This window comes from Lolium perenne, chromosome 1 (assembly GCF_019359855.2).
Source record: "Lolium perenne isolate Kyuss_39 chromosome 1, Kyuss_2.0, whole genome shotgun sequence".
NCBI lineage: Eukaryota > Viridiplantae > Streptophyta > Magnoliopsida > Poales > Poaceae > Lolium > Lolium perenne.
Window position 1 is genome coordinate 165,633,668 of NC_067244.2, and position 23,206 is coordinate 165,656,873.

Genomic DNA, 23,206 nt, shown 5'->3' on the forward strand with positions numbered 1-23,206 from the left:
CCGCATAATCGGATCATCCTACTCACGATTGGGCCTCGCGGTCACGTACGGTGATCGTAAGCCGGTCCTAGACAAGGCCTAAAAACCAACACGAGGTTGATCCTCGGAACATCCTGTCTAGGGCTAGCAAACGACTCCCTACACGTCGCTGGATCCTCCAACCCTTTGTAAGGCCTAACTATTGCAGATATTAAACTAATCCTTGAAGAACAAGGAGCAACCGTAACGGATCGGATCTACTAAATAAAGATCAAGCGGGGTGCCGCCCCCTACACCTAAGATAGGTGTAAGGGCGGCGAGATGTATAAGGGTTGCACTACGACAGCATATGATACGAAGAACAATGCTAACCCTAACACATCTAAGATAACTACGTTGCTCGCCATCAAAAAGGCTTCAGTACGAGCAACGCATGAACAACGAAATAAGCTTGTGCTGCCTAGATCGCAAGATGCGATCTAGGCAGCATGATGCTTACCGGTAGAAACCCTCGAGACGAAGGAGTTGGCGATGCGCCGAGATTGATTTGTGTTGAACGTTGGTTGTTGTTTATTTCATAAACCCTAGATACATATTTATAGTCCAGGGGACTCTCTAATTTAGGCGTGCACCTAACCGTGCACGGGTAAAACTCTATCTCTTAATCTAAGATGCGATCTACTATATTACAGATACACGGGCACGCTAGCCCAAACGTTGCGCATAAGGTCGATTCATGTATATTCTTCCATGTATAATCTTCAAGCCCATCTTGATCGCGGCCCACCTCTGACTCGGTCAAATTCTGGTGATAACCCACCATGTTGACAGAATCACCGATACACGGGCAATCTAGCCCAAACTCTTCGTGCAAGGCTGCTTCAGAGATCTTCCACATGTAATCTTCCAAGCCCATCTCCCTTACGGCCCATCTCCTGATTTGGCCAAAATCTGGTGATAACAGGTTGTGGTTAGATTTATCTTAATTACTTTCTTGTAGTTGCGGATGCTTGCAAGGGATATAATCACATGTATGCATTAGTCCAAGTTGGGGGTAGTGTATTAGCATAGGTTCACCCACACAACACCTAACAAACCGATAAAGATTATTCAGCTGCGTGAAGCGATAGCACTTGACGAAATTCCTGTGTGTCCTCAGGAACGTTTAGTCATCATAAGTAAAACAACCGGCTTGTCCTTTGCTCTAGAAAGGATTGGACCATTCGCCGCAATTATTATTACTATCTTTCATTTACTCGTACTTTATTTATTTTCAATATCAAATACCCCTGAAAACCTATTTGTCCTTGATCAAAACAGTTTGTCAACACCTTCTGCTCCTCGTTGGGTTCGACACTCTTATTTATCGAAAGTACTATGATACACCCCCTATACTTGTGGGTCATCAGGTCCATAAGGTGTGCATTTCTCACAATGTGAGTGGAATCAAATGCATGTATCCAATGATAAATACTCAGAGGAAATTAAACTATGTTGATGATCAAAGATAAAAATGGTGAAAAATCTTCAACGAACGAAGCAAGTAATAAAATTAACCAACGAACCAAATTAAAGAAACATAATACTATGATAAGATCAAGAAGAGTGCTTTAAACAATATGAGGAGCTCCCCAAGGTTTGTGCATAAAATAGACAATTTTTATTGGATTATAAGGTGGACCGACATGGAATCATCACTCCAACATTATCATTCAAAACAAAATGATACCAAGTGAAAAAATATGATAACTGCAAAAGAGTGCTTTAAATAAAATAAGAAATCTTCCCAAGGTACGTGGACCTAAAGTACATGAAATATTGGATAAGTTTGTAAATATATTTCTACCACCACTGAGACTGCCCCCCAAGCGAGATTGTGACCACCAAATTGTCTTGATGGAAGGTACTTATCCTCCTAACATCAGACCATATAGGATGCCTCATAAACAAAAAACATATAGTGGAAGAACTCACACGGGAGATGTTGCAAAACAAGGAAATTCGACATAGTCAGATTCCCTAGCTATTCTTCACCAGCAATCATTGTCACCAAGAAAGACAAGAGTGGGAGACTTTGCTAAGATTTCCCAACATTTGAATGCAATCTCTGATAAAGATAAGTATCCTATTCCTATCATAGAGGATGTATTGGACGAATTTCAAGGAGCTACAATCTTTTCCAAGATTGACTTGATATCTGTGTATCACCAAATTTGAATACATGAAAAGGACATTATGAAAACTGCATTCCGAACTTACTGAGGGAATTATGAGTACTGGTCATGCCATTTGTGCTAACAAATGCTCCTACCACATTCCAGGAGTTAATAAATAATATAATTGCCCCATGTGTCTCAAAAAATCCGTCTTGGTATTTTTTGATGACATCCTTATTTACAGACAAAATGAGGATGAACATTGTAGACACTCGAGAACTGTTTTGTCCATTTTGCAAGCTAACAATCTCAAAGCAAAAAAATGTTGAAGTGCATTTTCTTCTCAACTCAAGTGGAATATTTTGTACACATCATCTCGGGTTCTGGTGTAACTACTGATCCCACAAAAATATCAGATATGTTCAGCTGGAAATCACCTTCTACTATAACTCATCTAAGAGGATTTGTTGGTCCAACTGGCTACGACGGAAGATATGTTGAAGGTTATGCTACTATCTACAAGCCCCTCCATGAAGTGTTAAAGAAAAATCCTTTACTTAGACTAGCATTTAAGAAAAAGCATTCCAATTGCTCAAATCTGCCATGACACGGCCACATGTTCTAGCTTTACCTAATTTCAACGTACCCTTTATCATTTAGACTGGTGCATCCGGGTTTGGTCTGGGAGCAGTGTTAATGCAACAAGGAAGGCCAATTGCTTTCTTGAGCAAAAATTTGGGAATTAAATCCTTGACCTTATCTATTTATGAAAATGAGGCTTTAGCAATTCTCGAAGCCCTAAGGAAATGGAGGCACTATTCTAGGAAATCAACTCATTATTAGATCTGATCAAAAGAGCTTGAAATACTTGGCCAACCATAGATTATCGAAAGAAATCCAACACAAGCTAATGTTAAAACTACTAAAATACAATTACTCTACAAAGTACAAGAAGGGTAAGGAAAATTTTATAGCAGATGCTTTATCCAGAAAAGAGGAACTCAAAAGCAATGGCAGTTTCTCTCCTATATCTGTAGTCATACCCAAATGGATTGAAGAGGCGGAAGCAACTTACTTCAACGACGTAAAGTGTGTTAAACTTCTACATGAACTATCTCTAGACCCTGGAAGTAACCCCAAATATTTCTTAGTTGGTGGCATCTTAAGATATAAGTACATAATATTAATTGGTGAATCCACATAACTAAGGACCAAGATTTTTGAAGCATTCCATTTAATTTTGGGGGACATTTAGGACAGAGAGTAACAGTGCATAGATTGAAGCATTTATTCTACTGACCACACACCCAGTTTATCAAATCTCCAAAACAGAGCATGTGCAGTACCCTGAAATTTTGGATCCTCTCAATATTCCTAAAATGGAATGGTCAGAGATAAGTATGTATTTGATTGAAGGGCTTTCTTAATCTAAAGGCAAGGATGTAATTGTGGTTGTGGTGGATAGGATGACAAAATATGCCCACTTTATTCCTTCATCCCTTTAGCTCGCCCTTACAATGTCCACCAAGTGTATCATTTATTCATGGAAACTATTCACAAATTACATGGATTCCATAAAGTCATAATTACTGACCGAGATAGGCTATTCACAAGAAAATTATGGAAGGAGGTGTTCGCAGCTCTTAAGGTGGAACTGTATTTCAGTTCCGCTCTCAAGCTCACTTCAAAATATTATTGCCCCTTTAGAATACTTGCTAGAGTGGGCAGAGTTGCATATAAATTACAGTTACCTGAAGGAACCAAGCTTTGTGATGTGTTCCACGTTAATGAACTCAAGAAGCATCTCTGCGGCCGTGCCTAATCCACAACTACCACTCCTCACTCCTAAAGGTAGAATCAAAACCTTCCCCTTGCAGGTGTTGCAGCGACACCAAGCACCTCGTTCTGCTAGCGCTTATGATGTTGAAGTAGCATAATGACTAAATTCACTGAGAAAATTTGTCCGGAGGGGAAGCTACTTGGGAAGATGCGAAGTTCATCGAAGCAACATTCCCATCGTTCAAGCCTTGAAGTCTTGATTCAAGCGACGGGCATTGTTCCTGCTGTGTTTTCAGTTAACTGTCGCTGATCGCGTACCTCCTTAAGGCGTGAGGTAGATCTCATCCGAGGGTCCTGATTCAAACTTCCTACTTCTGGCAATGCTTCCCGGCTAATTGTAATACATTAGTTTAATTATGATAGCTTAACGCTTAATGACAAATTTCTGCAATCCTGAAACTTATGTCGAGACTCATGTCAATGTTATAAAGCCTTTCATAATGGGTGGCACTTAGCACGAGATCATAGGCAAAATGCCTATGTGACACTGTAGTTCGTGAAGAGAGATAATGATGTTGTACGACTTGCACGTGAAGGCAAAATACAATCCTAGCCCACTCATACATGTAGCAAAAAATCATTAATGTAGATACAATACTTAATAATAAACCATGCATTGAAATAATGTTATATCTTACCTAGGATAATGCGCTAACATGCAATGCATGGTGAAAGGACTAAGGCGTGAGAGGGGCGGATGGGAGGCTCGAATAAGAAAAAACCGTAAATTAGAATTCGGTGCCACCCTTTGATTCCAACAACAAATATCTTGTACATCCAAATAGCAGAATTGAAATGGAGGCCATTTCCTTTCCACCATGGATTTGGAATTTCAGTCCAATTCAATTTCACAGCTAAATTCTGTGAATCCAAACACAGCATAAATCACGTTATCCCTGTTTGTCAACTTTCCTTCATGTTCTACGTCTTGCCTTCCTATCTTAGATTTATCTGCCTAGATTTATCATTCCAGTCTAAAATTCATAGCTGTAGCTTCTCTTCAAGGGTGGAGGTCGGAGGTCCTGACATCACCGAGACCCCGTGGACGGACGCGAGTCCAGATCGAGCCTGCCTCTCCCGTGGACGGTCGCGAGTTCCAGATCGAGCCGGCATTGGAGGCCGCGAGATCCGCCTCGCCGCCGTCGGCCAAGGTTGAGCAGGCCCTCCCTCTTCCTCGCAGGCACGCCGGCCTCCTCCTCCTCCCTCTCTCTCGCGCGTGACCACGTCGGACCCGACCAGCAGCAGCAGCCAGCTCGCCGGCGCTCATCGACCAAGGCCAAATGTAGTTGAGTGCATTTGGTAGAAAGTCAAAAGTCAACACGCAGGAACCTCGTGGAGAAGCAATCCCGCACTTTGCAAGCCGTGTCCTCAACTCAACACCAACTACTTTTCAAGGTGCTGGCCGCAAAAATGAACCCAGTTGCCTCAGAAAACTCTGCTCCGACCGTTGCCCACCTTCCCCGTTAACCCCCCTCCGCCGTCACCTCGCCGCCGGCGACCGGCCTCCCGCCGCAGCGCCCACCTCCTCCTCGAAACCGGTAAGCTTCGAACGATCGCCCCCCGCCTGCGCCGCCCCTTCTCCCCACACCACGCCTCGGATCCATATCCACACCCACTGCTCCGCCGGCTAGCCGTGAGCGCGCGCTCCAGCAAGTCAGCAGCTACTCCAAAACCTAGATCTCACCACGCCCCCTCCTTATCCGTGCCGCAGCGCCGCGGGATGGAGAATGGGGAGATCGAGGCCGCCGAGGACGGGCTGCCGGTGCCAGCGCCGCCCATCGGGCGACGGTACCGACCCGTGGGATCGGAAGACAGCGCCGTCATCCAGATGACCTCCATGGACGGCTCCTCCACCTCCGCCACTGCCGTTGCGGGCGTAACACCCCAGCCGCCAAGGTGATGCAGACTTCGCCTCAAATTTGTACCCAGTATTAAGGGTTTCGGTTCAGTACAGATTACTCTTCTGTGCGAATTACTGCTAGCATAGTTGCTGCGTATCCTTGTGTGCATTGTCTTGACCATGACTTGCTTAGCCAAATGGAGCATTTAGTTCCGATTAGGAGGGTAGTCTTGCCGGTGTTTGGAGCTAACGAGAAGTAGTACGTAGTGGACAGGAGGTTACCTGAAGTTTTAACTACATACTGGTTGTGGGAGTGTTTGAGAGCTGGCATGACTATTTTAGGCTTATAGCCTTTTGGGCTTGCTTCTTCCATTTAGGGCTCAGGCCCCCGGGCATTAGGAGCAAGGCTGTGAAACTTGCACAAGTTTTGTGTGTTTCTAGAATATCTGCAATGTAAGGCTATCTCCTCCACTTCCAAAATTTGGTGATAATGCTGTAATTTCCTTTGGCTTGAGGAAGTTTGAATGGCTGTGAGCAGTAGGAATTTGTGTTGTCATATGATTTTTTTTTTGTATGTACCCATATATCAATATTTGATGTCGAGCTTCTGTAGTTAGTGTTACTAGTCTATTGATGCCACACCTGTCACTACTCGAAGCGGTTAATGTTTTTTTTTTCCTTTTAGCTATCAGTTAGTATTATTCTTGATCTTGGTTGTTTGGTTTGGATATTACTTGACATTAGATTACCATATTCTTCATGAATGCACATCTTTTTTTTGTACCTTACTGGCTTTCCCTGCTCCGTTTACTATTCTGGCATATTCCATGGTACATAATTAGGCATAATTTCTCCATATTTCCTTTCATTATTTATTTCGATGTCATTATAATTAGCAAACTTACTAGCTGCAAATTTATGAACTATCTCACGTTTTCTTATATATATATTACAGGAACCTTCAGCCTGGCGCTAATCTTACTATCAATCCAAGCATGCAAGAAGATTCTAGTGATCATGCTACATCCAGTGGATCTCAAAGGGATTCAAAGCTAGAGCTTTTTGGCTTTGATTCACTTGTAAATATTTTGGGCCTCAAGAGGTACGATCCATCTTTCTATCATTTTATCTAGGTTACCTAAAAACTTGAGAGCCATGTTGTTTTGTGAAGCATGCATTATTCTGACCTAGTATGTTAAGCATGCGATCCCCAAAGAAATAATTTAAACTATTGATTTTTCTTTGTGACTTCATCATCTGATTGAATCTGAACAGCATGACAGGAGAACAGGTCCAAGCTCCTTCGAGTCCTAGAGAGGGGGAGGATGTAGCAATTACCATCGGACGTCTGAAGGTTGTCTCCGGTTCCAACATTTAGGATGAGTTCCACCGGCTTGATGCTTCATCACTCTTTTCCTAGTTAATGGTGAATAACTATGAGTTAGTATATTCGGACTTAGTTCACATGAAACAGTAGTACTTCAGTTAGAATTGGGACTCAACTCATTTGCTATGCCTTCATCTATCGTATTGACGGTTTTTACACCCCTAAATATATTTACTCAACTATAGGTTGCCGATTTGTACATTTGAGTTTTCATGCCTATGTCCAAAGTTCATTGAATGTTTCATTCATTTTGATTGACCAGTTCTTTTTCTGTTTATTTAGTTTGTCAGTTCAATATATGAGTATTTCTAAAAACTATATTATTTACTCCATTGCTTTTATATGTTTAGCAGGAAACTGGACCTAAGTTCGGTACAATGATGGGGGTCTTTGTGCCATGCTTGCAGAATATATTGGGAATCATTTATTATATCCGTTTTACTTGGTGAGTATTGGTATTGTGCACACTTGTTTTTGCTACTGCATGTTTCATTCCTATTTTGTTTCTGCATGCTGCCATGCTGATCATCATAGAGTTATTTTCATTCTTTGGTATAAGGCCACCTGTAATATTTCAATTTCTAGTTGTATGAGCTTTCCCCCTTATAGAACCAAGTTAAAGTAACTGCAAAGTCTGTTATCCTTGTGTGGGCATATTTGATTACTCTTGCAGTATTAATCCCTTGGGTACCTTCGACACTTTTTTACCCTAGTTGGAAGCGGTACTTCAGAAATTGTGATGCATGTCTTTCTTCATAGCCCTAGTTCATTTTGGGTTATACAACACTGACAAATAAGTTTTTTGCTTTCTGTAGGATTGTAGGTATGGCAGGCATATGGCAGTCGCTTGTTTTGGTGTCATTCTGTGGTGCATGTACATTTTTAACCGGCTTGTCATTAAGTGCCATTGCAACGAATGGGGCAATGAAGGTATGCTGAACATTTGCTAGTGATGAGTTCATGTACCTTATTTTTGCTGGCTGATTGTCTTCATTTCATATATGAAACCTGGTGCCAGACATGGTCAAATTCCATTTTTATGGTTAAAGTCCATCTAGACTCATTGCCAGGAATACTTTGAGAGCTTTGCTTGATGTTTGGTGCTGCTACCTCCATAAACTTAAATACCAGTTAGCTGATATTCATTTTGTATAATCCATAGGGTGGTGGACCATATTATCTCATCGGCCGTGCGCTTGGTCCTGAAGTTGGAGTTAGTATTGGATTGTGTTTCTTTCTTGGAAATGCAGTTGCTGGATCCATGTGAGTATACACTGAAATAACCAAGTACTCATAGTTCTCCTTTCAAAATTCATTTATCTTTTCCTTGTCTGGACGAAGTTATGAGAATATTTATTTCTGCACCTGCTGCTTGGAAGCTGGCATCGTATGAGTGGCCTCATGTGAGCTGTTCAAGTCAGTATGTGAGGTGTGGAATGGTTTATATTAGAATAATAAGTGTGAAATTGAAGCTTTTTGTGCTATACTTTGATACTTATTAGCCTGTCCTGCTACCAATGAATGGTTGGTTTGCAGAGGTTCCAAAGGCTGGTTATTTATAATTTTTCAATATATCTACATTTAAGCCATCATGTTAGAAAGAAAAATGTCTGGAGTGGAAATAATGGTAGAAACAGCTGAATTAGAAATATAAACTCTCAATTCTTTGGCCCATTGGATTTCAGATTGTACAATTACTTGTTAGTTTGAAATGTATCCATGTTTGGTGGTTGCTCCCAAACCCTCACTCCCAACTTACCTGTCATTTCAGGTATGTTCTGGGTGCTGTAGAAACCTTTTTGGATGCCGTTCCTTCTGCGGGATTGTTTCAAGGTAAGTTACTAGTGAATACTAGTCAGGAAGTTCTGTTTATTGCGATTTGCGAGTGATGAGTAGAAATGTTGAGTTATTTCCAAATTTCCAATGTGTAGACCCCTGTACTTCAAACCTTTTTGTTAGGGCATAGAGATTAGAGAATGCCTATATTTAACTTGGCTTAATTCCATTTAATTTGATTTGCATTGCTATCTTGGGTGCCTTTTTTGTGAGTAAAGGAAGCGTAGCTGTACTAGACAAGTAGACAAACACTTAATACTTTCTTAACTTGTAATGTTAGTTTCTATTTTTATTTTACTAACTTATAGTTTTTAATAATGCAGAGAGTGTAACAGTGGTCAACAATACACTATTAAACGGCACAGCAATAGCCGGCACAGCAACTATATCGACACCCAGCTTGCATGACCTTCAAGTATATGGTGTTATTGTGACCATACTGCTCTGTTTTATTGTGTTTGGTGGTGTCAAAATCATCAATAAGGTTGCACCTGCCTTTTTAATTCCAGTACTCTTTTCACTGCTGTGCATTTATCTTGGTGTCTTCATTGCACCAAGACACAATGCTCCAAGTAAGTACCTTGTTGCTTATAAATTGGATAATCATCATTATGCATTTATGTGTTCAATTTTAACTTCGATTTTCCTACCTAGAGGGGATCACCGGGTTGAGTCTAACCTCACTCAGAGACAACTGGGGTTCAGAATATCAACGTACAAACAATGCTGGAGTTCCTGATCCAAATGGTTCTATATATTGGAATTTCAAGTAAGCTTATGACATCTCCAAAACTTAAAATTCTCTATCATTCCATGTAAATTTATGATGAATCTCAAGGATATTCTAGTCACTACACAATTTTCACTTTACCCTTTGAGCAATCATGACAATGACTGCACTCCCACTATTTATTTTTAATAAGATCAAGGCTAAGGAGCAGTATGAGTTTCCTCACAATCATATTCATTCTTCTAGATAAAATTGCAACGTGTCCTGAAATTTATAGAGTAATTTATACTTCGCACCCATCACAGTGTCATTTGTTCACATTTGCACCACATTTTACAAGAGTATTCACTTCGCACTAGGTCCTGTAGAAAAGCATATTTGAAAACACCTTAATAAGTTCGTACATGTGTATCATAGGATGAAATATATATCTATAGATTTTAGAATAAATCCAAGCTTAAAAGGGCCTAAGTGAGAAGTTCTGAATGAGTTTAGGGACCTGTTGTCTAACCTCGTGAGGTTGAAGGCTGGAGATGAATCAAACCCTATTATTGAAAAAAATAGGTTTATGGTCCTGCGGGGCAATTTGTAATTTTTTTTTATGTCTGTGCAAATGCAACCTCCCAACGTATTTTGTCTACTTTTCAGTGCTTTGGTAGGTCTCTTTTTCCCAGCAGTCACTGGAATCATGGCTGGCTCAAACCGATCTGCATCACTGAAAGATACACAACGTTCAATACCAATTGGAACATTATTCGCAACTCTTACAACAACTGCTATGTACTTGTTTTCTGTGCTTCTATTTGGAGCCTTGTCCACAAGAGAAGAGCTTCTAACTGATAGGTACGCGTTTTTTTGATGCTGCAAGTTATTATTGCCCCCACTATAGAATTTTAGATAATGTGTTCTCTAGGGTTTGAATAATTTCTTTGTAGATAATATTGATTCATTGCTTGTAGAAGAACATGTTTCTTATCTGTAGCTATCAGAAAGTTCTATAGACTAATCTACTGTATATGGTCAATATTCATGCTTTATACAATGCACATATTTGCTGAATCTGTTTTTGTCTCTACATTGTTTTATCAAACAAATTTGTTCTGACAGCATGGCTGTAGGCTATTGTGTAGTTCTATCTTAGCCCCTTAAGTGGCTACATTACCGAGTTATTTTGTGGTAAGCTCATAAATATCCTTGATACTTGCAGGCTTCTTACTGCTACAGTGGCATGGCCTGCTCCAGTAGTGATTTACATTGGTATTATCCTGTCCACTTTAGGTGCAGCGTTACAGAGTTTGACAGGGGCCCCAAGGTTACTAGCAGCGATAGCAAATGATGACATCCTTCCAGTTCTTAATTACTTCAAGGTTTCTGAAGGAGGCGAGCCTCATGCAGCAACTTTATTCACAGCATTAATTTGTATTGGATGTGTTATTATCGGGAACTTAGATTTAATCACACCCACTATCACTATGTTTTTTCTGCTGTGCTATGCTGGTGTGAACCTGTCATGCTTTCTGCTTGACTTACTTGATGCTCCTAGTTGGCGCCCTCGATGGAAATTGCACCACTGGAGTCTTTCACTTGTTGGTGCATTGCTTTGCGTTGGTATGCCTTTTGACTCTTTAGCATTTTACTTTGTCATTCATGACATCCATCCTGAGCTGCCTGTAATACTTTTACTGAATATATATTGATTTATGTACGTTAAAATGTTTAGTTGATTTAGACATTATTGAATTTTTTGTTCACATGTATGCTTTTCATCCAACGAACTTCTCCTAACCTGCACTAAGTATTGTTTACCTCATATTTTTTGATGGCCCACGGCTAGTTAAAATGCATCCCTTCATTGTGCTCATAGTAATGCTTTCCACTTACATGAATCTTTCTCTCAAATTTCAGTTATCATGTTTTTGATCTCTTGGTCTTTCACTGTTATCTCACTTGCCCTTGCAAGCCTCATCTATTACTATGTGAGTATACAAGGGAAGGCTGGAGACTGGGGAGATGGGTTCAAGAGTGCATATTTTCAGTTGGCACTTCGAAGTCTCAGATCGTTAGGAGGTATATGGCTTCTTGCATAGCAAAGAAATAGTCATAAGTAAACCATACAGACCCCCCCCCCCCATCGTTCTAACACTCACTGTTCTTGTTGCAGCAAACCAAGTTCATCCTAAGAATTGGTACCCCATTCCTCTGATATTATGCCGCCCTTGGGGTAAACTTCCAGAAAATGTCCCCTGTCATCCAAAACTTGCAGATTTTGCTAATTGTATGAAGAAAAAAGGCCGCGGTATGTCAATATTTGTCTCAACAATTGATGGTGATTATCATGAACTGGCTGAGGATGCTAAGACAGCCTGTCATCAGCTGGAAGCCTACATTGAGTACAAACGTTGTGAGGGTGTTGCGGAGATCATTGTAGCACCTTCAATGGCCGAGGGCTTCCGCAGCATTGTTCAGACGATGGGGCTAGGTAACTTGAAGCCGAATATTGTTGTGTTGCGGTACCCTGAGATCTGGCGCCGTGAAAATCTGACAGAGATACCATCAACATTTGTGAGTATAATAAATGATTGCATCATTGCTAACAAGGCAGTTGTTATTGTCAAGGGACTTGATGAGTGGCCTAATGAGTTCCAGAGACAGTATGGGACTATTGACCTCTACTGGATTGTGAGAGATGGAGGATTGATGCTTCTTCTGTCTCAGCTCCTGCTCACGAAAGAGACCTTTGAAAGCTGCAAGATCCAAGTCTTTTGCATAGCTGAAGAGGACACTGATGCTGAAGAGCTGAAAACTGATGTCAAAAAGTTCTTGTATGATCTTAGGATGCATGCTGAGGTCATTGTTGTGACAATGAAGTCATGGGAATCTCACTTGGAGAGCAGTAGCAGTGGCGGTCAGCCAGATGATTCCCATGAGGCTTACGCTAGTGCACAGCGAAGGATCAGCACATACCTTTCCGAGATGAAAGAAACCACACAAAGAGAAGGGCGGCCACAAATGGAACATGGGAAGCAAGTGGTTGTGAACGAACAAAAGGTGGATAAATTCCTCTATACAATGTTGAAGTTAAACTCCACGATACTCAGGTACTCCAGAATGGCAGCTGTGGTGCTAGTGAGTCTCCCTCCACCACCGCTGAATCACCCTGCATATTTCTACATGGAGTACATGGATCTTCTTGTAGAGAACGTTCCACGCATGTTGATAGTTAGGGGATACAGAAGGGATGTTGTCACATTTTTCACATGATTACATGTAATACTTTTGGAACACCGAGCTCTGGTTGGTTGTTGTACCATCATAGCAGAATGAACACGCAGATCTGTGCAGATTCAGTGCCTGAAGTTTGAAGCCCTCCCCTTGAAGGCTACCTTGAGATGAGATGCTCTGGGCTGTATTCTCTAGGTGCCTGAATTGTAGTATCTTCATTCTTTTCTTGGGCACGACAGATGAATACTTGATACATTACGAATTTTGTACCCATGTCCACCATACTTAGCAGTTTAGAAACACAAAATAGTAGCAATAGTGATCTTATTTTTGCCAGTTGATGCCTCCATGGAAGAGCAAATGCCGCAGAAAACATGGTCGGGGTTTTTATAATTAGCGAACATTTTGTTAAGGCCAGATGTCAAAGCATTTCTGTGGATACATGTGAAACATTAGCTGATACGATGGTTTTTTTTTTTTTTTTTTTTTTTTTTTTTTTATGATTTTGACACTATCAAGACATATCATACATCACGCTGCTGTTGTCCTCTGGACAGGTGTCTGAAGTTTATGTCGAATGTATACTTCTCATGAATTTATTAGCGTGAACTCTTGGTGGGGTAACTGAGGTGTTTTATCCTGTTATGTTTTGAGATATATGTAATGTTTAATGTTTTATCCTGTTATTACATGTATTTATTGTGGCACTGCGATAAGTTCCCAGTATGCTTATCTGTTTGAACAGGTGTACTCTTCTAGGCGGCTAGGCTTAGCGCTCATTGTTCTCATTGAGATGATAGGTTGCCGTGCTATTTTACCGAGGCATAGTTACAGTTTTGTTTAAGAATGATGCTTTCTACCAGGTCGGATTCACTAGCCAGAGTATTAATGCCAAGGCGGTCATATTCTGAATTTTACTTCCTCTGAGATTTGATCTTACAATTTGTGGTTTGCAATTGCTATGATGGCTGCCCTAGCAAATCATTGTTATACGTATTATCTACAAAGAATAGTGGAACGTTTGAATGGAAGCTGGCGGTCAAGGTCAAACTGTGTTGGGGTATAATTCAGTGAAACGGTTACTAAAAGCTCCACCAAGTTGGTGTGTGATTGACTGATTGACGTCGCCGTGCAACTAAGCAACTGCCGGTTGGCCTCGCCGCCATTCCATGGATGGGGATACCATTGCAGTAGAGTTTGTTTGACGACAGTTGGGTAGAGAACCAGAGTTTATCAGGAGTTCCTGATGGGATTGGGCATTTGAGTTTGCAGTGTAGTCTAGTAGTATTGGCACATCCTCAAAAATCATCACCATCGTCTGTTCTGAATGTGTGGAGGACGGAAATGTGTTCTGAATGTACTCCTCTGTGCCTCGACGTTTGGTTAGCGTGTATGTGTATTGGCCATTGCGTTCATTTCAAGTGTGTACAGTGTCAGAGCGTTACATCACTCAAAGTTGCTAGAAAAGGAAATTATTTCAAAATGTAATGAGACTTTCTTCGAGAAAACAAATGCAGGTTTTTTTTTAGAGTTCAAAAATGCGGGGAACTAACGATATGGACTTGGGCTGAATGTTCTCGCAAAAAAAAAGAATGTAGTACTTTAGTTACTAGACCAGGCCCACAGACAGTGGGCCTGGAATGGATTGGAACCCTCGGCCCATCCATACACGGGCTTTGGAAGACCAGCCTCTCTCGTCTCTATAAAAGCAGCCTCGACGGAGGCCATGGCTCCAAACCCTAACCCTTCCTCCGCCGCCGCCGAACCCCCAAGCACCGGTGAGAAACACGAATCCCTGCGCTTCTCCTACCGTCTTCCTCGCGCCCCATCTCATCCCTCCTCTGAATCTTTTGCGTTCGTCCTGTGATTCGCAGGAGCAGCAGCAGCAGAAGGGATCGGAGATGGCCAAGTCGAAGAACCACACGGCGCACAACCAGTCGTACAAGGCGCACAGGAACGGCATCAAGAAGCCCAAGCGCCAGCGCCAGGCCTCCACCAAGGGGGTACGTTCCTCCTGCTTTGCTAGCGATTCCCCTAGATCTGAAACTATCCTCTCGTCTGTGATTCGGTACTTGCAAGTTCGTATTTGCGGCTCTATCATTGTTCATTGTTTCGGGGCATCTGTTTCGTAGATTTGCTAATTTCTTCACCTGCTAATATAATTAGGCGTGCTAGAAATGCGATGCTACTAAGGACAAGTTAAATTGTAAAACTAAATCTGACATTGGGTGTAGACTCTGTAATATGCATACGTTGTATCCTAGGGCATGTCACAATCGGTTGTTACTGCACTTCCCAGGGATGAGTGTTTGGTTCTGTTTGTAGGGCTATTTCGAAATTGCTTGGATGAAAATATGTCCGAATTGTTTGGATGAGGCTGTAATATGTGCAAATAGCTAGGACATAACATTTAATTTCGTGCTCTATTTTTTCTTAGTGCCGAGATGTGATACGAGAGCTGCTGTTACTTCTCATTGTCGTGCACGAATAGCCTCAGGATACGAATGTGGTTATAGGATGATCCATATTGCTTACACTCTCAGTTTATCATGTTTGTACCCTTCGACTAGTTCTTTCAGTTTGTATATTATATTAGGTCATTCAATTTCGTACCAATAATTTTTAGCTTGTGTTTCACCAGTATCCTTTCCTCATTAATAGAAAACATGACCCTTCGAGTAGTCTGCATTTTATTTTGATGCATCATCTGTAACTTACCATGTGCCAGGACTGTTTTAACTGCAGAGGTTTATTCACTCAGATATTTTCAACGAGTCTTGGCTTATGTTTGATGATTGTTGGTTCATGAATACTAACCTGTGCATATTCACTTTTTGCGTGCAGATGGACCCGAAGTTCCTGAGGAACCTGAGGTACTCCAGGAAGCACAACAAGAAGGGTGGTGAGGAGGTTCAGGACTAAGCTGGACGAGTTACTGGTGATCGATATGTCTCCTGTATCGCTAGGATAATCCAATTTGAACTTCAATCAATGTTCTGTATGATCAAGGATATCTATGTTGGTACCTAAGTTTTGTCATGCTGTTGGATTGGAAATGCTATTTGCAGCTTTGTGATAATTGCTTTATCTATGTGTGGTCCTGCCGTTTCTGCCTGCACCGGTTTTTTGGCGATCATTTTTGTGTGTGATTATTACAAGTTAGTGTCCTGTGATTCTCATGGTCTGCTCATTAGATTGAACTGGGTATAATCTATTTCTAAGTTTCTGGTCGTGAATTGTTGTTTTTTTTATCTATCATGAGTTTGCAGTCATCAGTGCCGATGTGTTCTACATCCAGACCTACCTGATCAAGAAATATTTTTACCTTCTCTGTTGATCATTCTAAGATAAGTTTGTACATCGGCGCTGTCAAATTCGAGCGGGTCTGTGCGGCCAGTGAACGGGGTGTCCTCCAGAGTCCAGACCAGGTCCTAGCTTGTATGCTGGAAGTAGAAGAGGGCGTTGGGATTGAAGCTGCTGTGCGGCAGCGTATCCTGATAGTGCGGCGCCAAGTTTGGTCTCATGCACCTGGGAGTGGCCGAGGAGCCGTCGTTGTAGAACCTGGATGGATGGGGACAGCACTCCCGGAATATACCCTGGCACCGTCGTACTCCATGGACTCGTGTTGGTGGCAGCGATACACCTGGCCAACACTTGCTGGTGCGTGCGCGCTGCCAACGCCTTCTTCTCCAGCTGTGTCGCCCTCTGTCCTTTTCGCTCTGCCGTCGACATGTTCCGGCGCAGACAGTTTTGATGCAACTGATCATCGGTCCAGCCTTTCGCGGCTTCGTGAAGGGCGCCTTTGACCCCTTTCGTCCCATTGTCCGACGGGTTCTTGCCCGCTTTCTTGGCCATTTTTTTGGGTGCAGTCGGCGGCGCCATGGATTGGAAGAAGGTGGCGGCGGGAGGAAAAACATAGCGACAGCAGGAGGGAGAAACGAATCGGTGGGATAGGTCAAATGTGTTGGATGGCAGAAATGCGCGGCGGAAGAGGCACGATTTGGTGGGAGAGGGGACGAATTTTTCCTGTGCCGCTGTCCCACCACACCTCGTCTCGCTTTTCCGTGTGTCAGGCGTTCCCGGAGCGTCCCCTGTGTAGCGGGGACGGGCTCGGGCGCCGGACAACGTATCGGGAGCGTCGGACAAAAACGGCTTTGGAGAACGCGGCTGAGAACGTTTTTTTGTCTGACGCGCCCCATATTGCTTTGGGGATGCGACTGAAGATACTCTTAGACCTACCTGATCAAGGACTATTTTTACCTTTTCTTTTGATCATTCTAAGACAAGTTTGTAATGTACTTTCCCGAGATTTAAGTTTGTAATGATTTTTGCATAACTTCTTCTGACATCTGGGACTAGATACTCCTCTGTTCACAACCTTGCGTTCTAGATTTAGTAGATTCAAAATTTAAAAAGGTTGACTACAAATATAGAAGAATATATTAATATATAAAATATAAAATTAGTACCATTATAATCATCTTGAAATGTATTTTTATATTATGTATTATAGATTATAGATGTTGATTTTTTTGCTATATCTTTGATCAAATTTTAGAAACTTTGACTTTTTTTGATTAAAGGCAAAACGTAGGGTAAATTAAAACAGGTTTTTGTCTACCACATCCATTGCTTCCTCCTGGACAGCCTATACTAGCATCAACAAGAGCCATGACCCATACATTCTGCCTATATAGGATACCCACCATCTATTGTGGTCACTGAGGATCACTAAAATGAAGTATAGATATAATGGCTCGCTTTTGAAGCATGTTATGCACTGTTTCTACGGTTGATCATAGTCCTAGCCTCGAGTACTAGAGAGTATGGAAAATATCAGAACGGGTAGAGGACGGTAAAAAGAAATATAAATGATTGGAATGTTCCTGGTGAGTTGGTTCCTCATAGGATTGCATGAAAATCAACAATTGATGTGTCTAAATCTCAGCTCACTTGTTTTTCTCTCTCTGTTTTTATAAACAAAGATAAAAGTTTAACTTATCCATTAATTAAGATAAATGTGTTCATGTAGTTAGCAGGAAACCAGGCTAAAACCATACAGGACTGCCAACACCACGGGTCACACCTACACTCCACTTGCCACGGGCTAAGACCAACACCCAGGAACAACAAAACTTAAACTCGAAAAAACCCTCTCCGTAAATAAACACCATTCACCACCGCTGGAGAGAAGCCATTGTGGCTGTTATGAAAGGAGCAGGCACGAGAGGCTCAAACGTAGGTGAAGAAGCTGACCCTATGAGGAGCCCTCAACACTGCTAAAGCTTCGGGGCCGCCGCCCAACATCCAGCTGCTTTGCCACGCAAGGCGAACAATTAACACCACCTTCCAGGATCGCCTTCCAGATTTACCACCGCTCGCACTTGAGCCACGACACCACACGAATCCACCCGGAACCCAAGATGCACATGATAAACCACTCGCAGACCACTGCCGTTGTGGCAGCATCCGGGGCCGCCGCCTCCTCTAAGGCGCGTCGACTGATCCGACAATCTCGTTGAACTCGCGACACAAGATTCTCACCCAAGAAATGTGAGCTGCTGCTCCGCCCCATGAAGCTTCTCTCTGCCATGAATCTTGAGGCCGCCTCGACACTCAACCACCATCTAGAGCCGCTACCCCTGCTCCCACTGACCACAACTCGAGAGAAATGCGCAACACGATGATGCCTCCAAGGAGGGAAACGACGTCCGTAGATGCCGCCATCATCGGCACCGACCCAAGGATTAGGGAAGAGCTTTCACCTCGATCTACTCCTTTTAGAGAGAAAGGCTCGCTAGGCAAGGAACACCCGAGAAGGCCCAAGGCCGCCGAGCATAGCAAAACGTGACACACTTCTCTGCTGTCGACCAACATACTCCTCGAAGCGGCGTCCAAAGCAGCACCTCACTCCACGAAGAAACATCGTCACACATCCAGCGGCCACCAACACGCCGCCGCCATGTCGTCATCCTCTTCCACGGCACACTACCATCACCACGGATCTGCATTTGCCGGACGAAGCAGATGCGCCCCAACCAGCCTGCCTCATGCAGTGGCCTACCGCAGTCACCACAGAGACCACCGGATCAGGCCCGAAAGCCAAATCTGTGGCCTTCATGCAGGTCCCACTCCAGGGATCTGCTTGCCGGCATCCGCCAATGCATTTTCGGGGCCGTTGCCCTGGCTTGCCTGCCCTGATGAGCCGTCGTTGTTGCCCAGGCCAGTGCCTTAGCCCGCCCCATCGGTCGAAGAAGCAGCTAGCCACCGCAATGCCACCGAGGCCGCCCAGAAACTAGCTTCTTCCCCTTTCCAGGCCCACGTCGTGCTCCACCTGTACCCGTAACCAATTGGCTCGCCGCCGCTGAAGTCCCATTGTCGCCCCGCGCCACACCGCTGAGAGAGAGGAGCCTCCTAGCCCCGCGTCCAGCGCGACCCCTCCCCGCACCGCCTCTAGATGTCGTGGCTGCCGCTACCAAGGCAAGGCTGGTGGTATTGGGAGAGGAGAACCGACAAACAAGATCAAGCCCGTGGTGTGCTAGGGTTCCTCCGCATCGCTCCGCTCTTCGCTCGAGCGGAGCGACGCGTGGTCAAGGCTCTAATTTTCTCTCTTTGTTTTGGTTTCCATTTATTTTTGTTGGATTATATATCTAGGGTTTCTAATTGCTGGTTTCCTAACTTGGTGGCGTTGATGAGGGGTCGAGGCTCCACCCTGAACAACGCATATCTTTTCGTGGAGTGTGACATGACAGCCGCCTCAAGAGCATGCAACGTCCTGGTGAGTTTCTCCTCAAAATAGGCTTTTGCCCCGCTATATTAATATAGCAACCACTGATACATCGAGAACGCTAGGGTAACATCACAACTAAGCCCAAAAGAAAATGCAAAGAAAGGTAAGAGAAACAAGTGCCGACACCAGTAGATCACCAAAAAAATGAGGATGACCCACCACCGCTGCACCCTCCGGAGAAGTCCCATTACGCTCCTAGCACACCGAATCACTGCGTAGCAAGAAACACCTTCAGCAAGGAAAACTACGACGACGCCGCTGCTGCCCATAATAGTCCTAGGGTTTCCCCCAGTATGCGGAGGAGGGTAAGGAGGGGGTACACCTGACGCCCTCCAGGAAGGAAAGATGGCACCCGCATGCGTCCCCGCGATGGTGCCGGACGAACCAACAAGGATTTCTCCCGACCCCGACCAATACCACCCCGAACGATTCGAAGTGCTCCACCCAACCTGCCAGCCACCAGCATGCGTCACCACGGTCTTGGCTCCATCCTCGTCGTCTCATTGTGGATGTGTTGCGAGGCCTAGAGGAAAGAAAAGGGGACAACAGGGTCAGGGGTAGCAACACCGTAGCCATGCGGGAGGGAACTACCTCCACCGCCTTCACGGTAGCAAACCGGACGTGGCATCAGAGACACACCAGACCCGTACTGGCCCGACCGGGCAAACTGGCATGCAAAGTCTCCGCCCCCGCGCTGCAGCAGGCCGGCTGACAGGGCCGTCACCACCCATCCCCACCGAAGCACCTCCTCTTCCTCTAGGGGCGTCGCCAACGCGCTTGGGGTGGCCCACCCAGACCTAGATGGGGCCCGACGGGCCCAGATCTGGGCCGGGAAGGCGCCGCCGGCCACACACCGACGACCCAGCCGGCTGCCCCCAAGCTACACGCTGCCCCGCCTCCAAGAGGCTGCGCCATCTCCACCGAAGCCACCCAGCCGCGCCAGACCGTCGTCTGCCGAAGAACACCACCACGGGCCGCCGCACGGCGCGCCACAGCTCCACGCTCGCGGGGAATGGCCGGTCGCCGGCGGCGGCACCGCACAGGCAACGCCCGGCGGCTCGTGCCGGCGGCGGAGGAGAGGAGAGTGCAAGAAGGGTACGAGAAGAGGCAGCGCTACGGTTCACCCCGCTCACCCGTGCGGGGGGGGGGGGGGGAGGAGCGGGTCACGAAGTGTTTTTTTGACTACCCCTGGTGAGTTTCTCGGTCCAACCAAATATAAAGTAACACTTCAGATGTACAATGGTAAAGAAGAAGGTGTGCATTCTTTTAAACCTACACGTCATCATTTAGAGAAAACGAGAAAACAACAGACATAAGTTATACAATATATTATCTCTTATTGCTAGATCTACAATTTAATGATAATTAATTAATTAATAGAAATAAATCATTTTTTAAGAAAAGATAAATGGTACAATGCATAAAATAGTCATCCTTAGCTCAGTGAAGATAAACTTTTTCTTTCTCATTTCTCTCTCCTCCAACAAAGAAAAAACTGGCAACTATAAGGAAAGACTTACATCACCTTATTGTACATGCCCTTACTTTTGTCACGATGCAGTTCAATTAACTTGGTGCCAGTACAGTCTTCTGGGTTGGGCATGTACAAAGGTAGAGAGACATGTCTTCCTTATTCCTCCACGTCATCTAGAGAATACAATAGCTATAACATGTACATTGCATTGCATCTTATTATCATCCCTTACAATTAATGTGGATTAATTAAATTTTGGTAAAAAATGATGTTGCTAAGATATGTGATACAATGATGAAACTCTTCTTCTCTTATTAAGGGATCATCCGTTAGCTATAGGAATGCAATCTTCTATTTTCTATTCTCTCTTTTTCAACTGAGCAAAAATTCTACGTGTGGTAGTTCTAAGAGAAGACCGACGCCAGTCCATTGTACATGATATTGACACCATAATATGATCGAATCAATTCTCAGTTGAAATTGCAAATAGATAGGGTTCACCTCTTCCTGAATTCCAGTCTAGTAAAGACGTTGGGGAGCACTGGTAGTAAATCAATTCTGCACATATCTTCTGTTATTGTGGAATCATGCGAATAATCAATCCCTATCTAATCTCCTTATAAAACGTGATATGATCAGGTAGTATATTGAATCTACTCGGATGATTCCGATGTCTCTATTCTCATGTATATATAGGAGATTGATACAGGGGGATACGGGAGAGATTACACGTGATATTACCGAACTCTACAAAGTCTAGAACTCGTACTACTAAACCTGGTCGGTTACCAAAACTATCTCTAATACCCTCCCTTAATCACAACTTCGTAAGTTGAGATTATGTTTGAAATCTTCAAAAGCTCGATAAGGCAAAGGTTTGGTGAATCCATCGGCAACCTGATCTTTTGAAGGAATGAACCGTATCTCCAGCTGCTTCCTCAACACTCGTTCTCGAACAAAATGAAAATCAATCTCAGTGTGCTTGGCTCTTGCATGAAACACAGGATTCGCTGATAAATATGTAGCTCCCAAATTATCACACCATAAACAGGGTGTCTGTCGCTGCCTAACACCCAACTCAGCAAGCAAGGACTGAACCCACATCATCTCAGCCGTTGCATTAGCCACAGATTTATACTCTGCTTCTGTGCTTGATCGGGACACAGTAGTTTGCTTCTTAGCACTCCAAGAAATCAAGTTGGGTCCATAGAACACAGCAAATCCACCAGTGGATCGACGGTCATCAACACATCCTGCCCAGTCTGCATCAGAAAAGGCACTGACAAGTGTGGATGCAGACTTCACTAATGTTAGCCCAGTTGTCATGGTATGCTTGATATACCTCAAAATTCTCTTGGCAGCAGTATAATGACTAGTATAAGGAGCATGCAAATACTGACAAACTTTGTTTACTGCATAGGAAATATCTGGACGTGTGATAGTTAAATACTGCAAAGCTCCCACTAAACTTCTGTATTTGGTACTATCATCTGGACCCAATGGATCTCCTTGATGGGCAACAATCTTCTCAGAAGAAGACAACGGTGTAGGCATACCTGTACAATTTAACATACCAACACGTTCCAGAATATCATGAGCATACTTGGACTGACTGAGAACTATACCATTATCAACTTTATGTACTTCCACACCCAGAAAGAAACTCAAATCACCAAGATCCTTTAGAGCAAACTCTTGACTTAAATCTTTCAACAGTGCATCAGTTGCAGCTTGAGAGGAACTAGCAACTATGATATCATCCACATATATAAGCATAAAGATGGTGATATTCGACTTACGATAGATGAATAAGGAAGCATCAGATTTGGAAGCAAAGAAACCAAGAGCAAGTAACTTAGAGCTCAAACGAGAGTACCATGCTCGAGGTGCCTGTTTTAGGCCATAGAGCGCCTTGTCCAACTTGCACAGAAAATGTGGTGTGCTTTTGTTTTC

General features: G+C 43.6%; 2 protein-coding genes across 4 annotated transcripts; both read left to right on the top strand.

The window, feature by feature from the left end:
• The first annotated feature begins 4,928 nt into the window (after positions 1 to 4,928).
• LOC127311466 (cation-chloride cotransporter 1) lies at positions 4,929 to 13,162 on the top strand. 2 transcript variants are annotated; one of them, XM_051341895.2, is made up of 14 exons: positions 4,929 to 5,512; positions 5,686 to 5,870; positions 6,770 to 6,916; positions 7,090 to 7,168; positions 7,552 to 7,646; positions 8,017 to 8,131; positions 8,364 to 8,464; positions 8,973 to 9,034; positions 9,361 to 9,609; positions 9,692 to 9,806; positions 10,416 to 10,610; positions 10,975 to 11,375; positions 11,673 to 11,834; positions 11,929 to 13,162. In XM_051341895.2, the coding sequence occupies exons 2-14, from the start codon at positions 5,695 to 5,697 to the stop codon at positions 13,026 to 13,028; spliced, it is 2,997 nt and encodes a 998-aa protein (XP_051197855.1). In that variant the 5' UTR covers positions 4,929 to 5,512; positions 5,686 to 5,694; the 3' UTR covers positions 13,029 to 13,162. The 2 variants fall into 2 exon arrangements, with proteins under 2 accessions (XP_051197855.1, XP_051197862.1); XM_051341902.2 differs by having other exon boundaries at positions 7,555 to 7,646.
• Positions 13,163 to 14,657: 1,495 nt separating this feature from the next.
• LOC127311481 (large ribosomal subunit protein eL29z) lies at positions 14,658 to 16,068 on the top strand. Of its 2 annotated transcripts, none has more exons than XM_051341914.2 (3): positions 14,658 to 14,767; positions 14,864 to 14,992; positions 15,834 to 16,068. In XM_051341914.2, exons 2-3 carry the CDS (start codon positions 14,891 to 14,893, stop codon positions 15,909 to 15,911), a joined length of 180 nt encoding a protein of 59 aa, XP_051197874.1. In that variant the 5' UTR covers positions 14,658 to 14,767; positions 14,864 to 14,890; the 3' UTR covers positions 15,912 to 16,068. The 2 variants fall into 2 exon arrangements, with proteins under 2 accessions (XP_051197874.1, XP_051197883.1); XM_051341923.2 differs by having other exon boundaries at positions 14,689 to 14,767; positions 14,867 to 14,992.
• The last annotated feature ends 7,138 nt before the right edge of the window (positions 16,069 to 23,206 follow it).

Coding starts and splice junctions, on each gene's coding strand:
- LOC127311481 (XM_051341914.2), top strand. CDS start 14,891: ATGGCCAAGTCGAAGAACCACACGGCGCACAACCAGTCGTACAAGGCG. Junction 14,993..15,833: donor GCCAGGCCTCCACCAAGGGG/GTACGTTCCTCC, acceptor TTTTGCGTGCAG/ATGGACCCGAAGTTCCTGAG.
- LOC127311466 (XM_051341895.2), top strand. CDS start 5,695: ATGGAGAATGGGGAGATCGAGGCCGCCGAGGACGGGCTGCCGGTGCCA. Junction 8,132..8,363: donor CAACGAATGGGGCAATGAAG/GTATGCTGAACA, acceptor TATAATCCATAG/GGTGGTGGACCATATTATCT. Junction 11,376..11,672: donor TGGTGCATTGCTTTGCGTTG/GTATGCCTTTTG, acceptor CTCAAATTTCAG/TTATCATGTTTTTGATCTCT.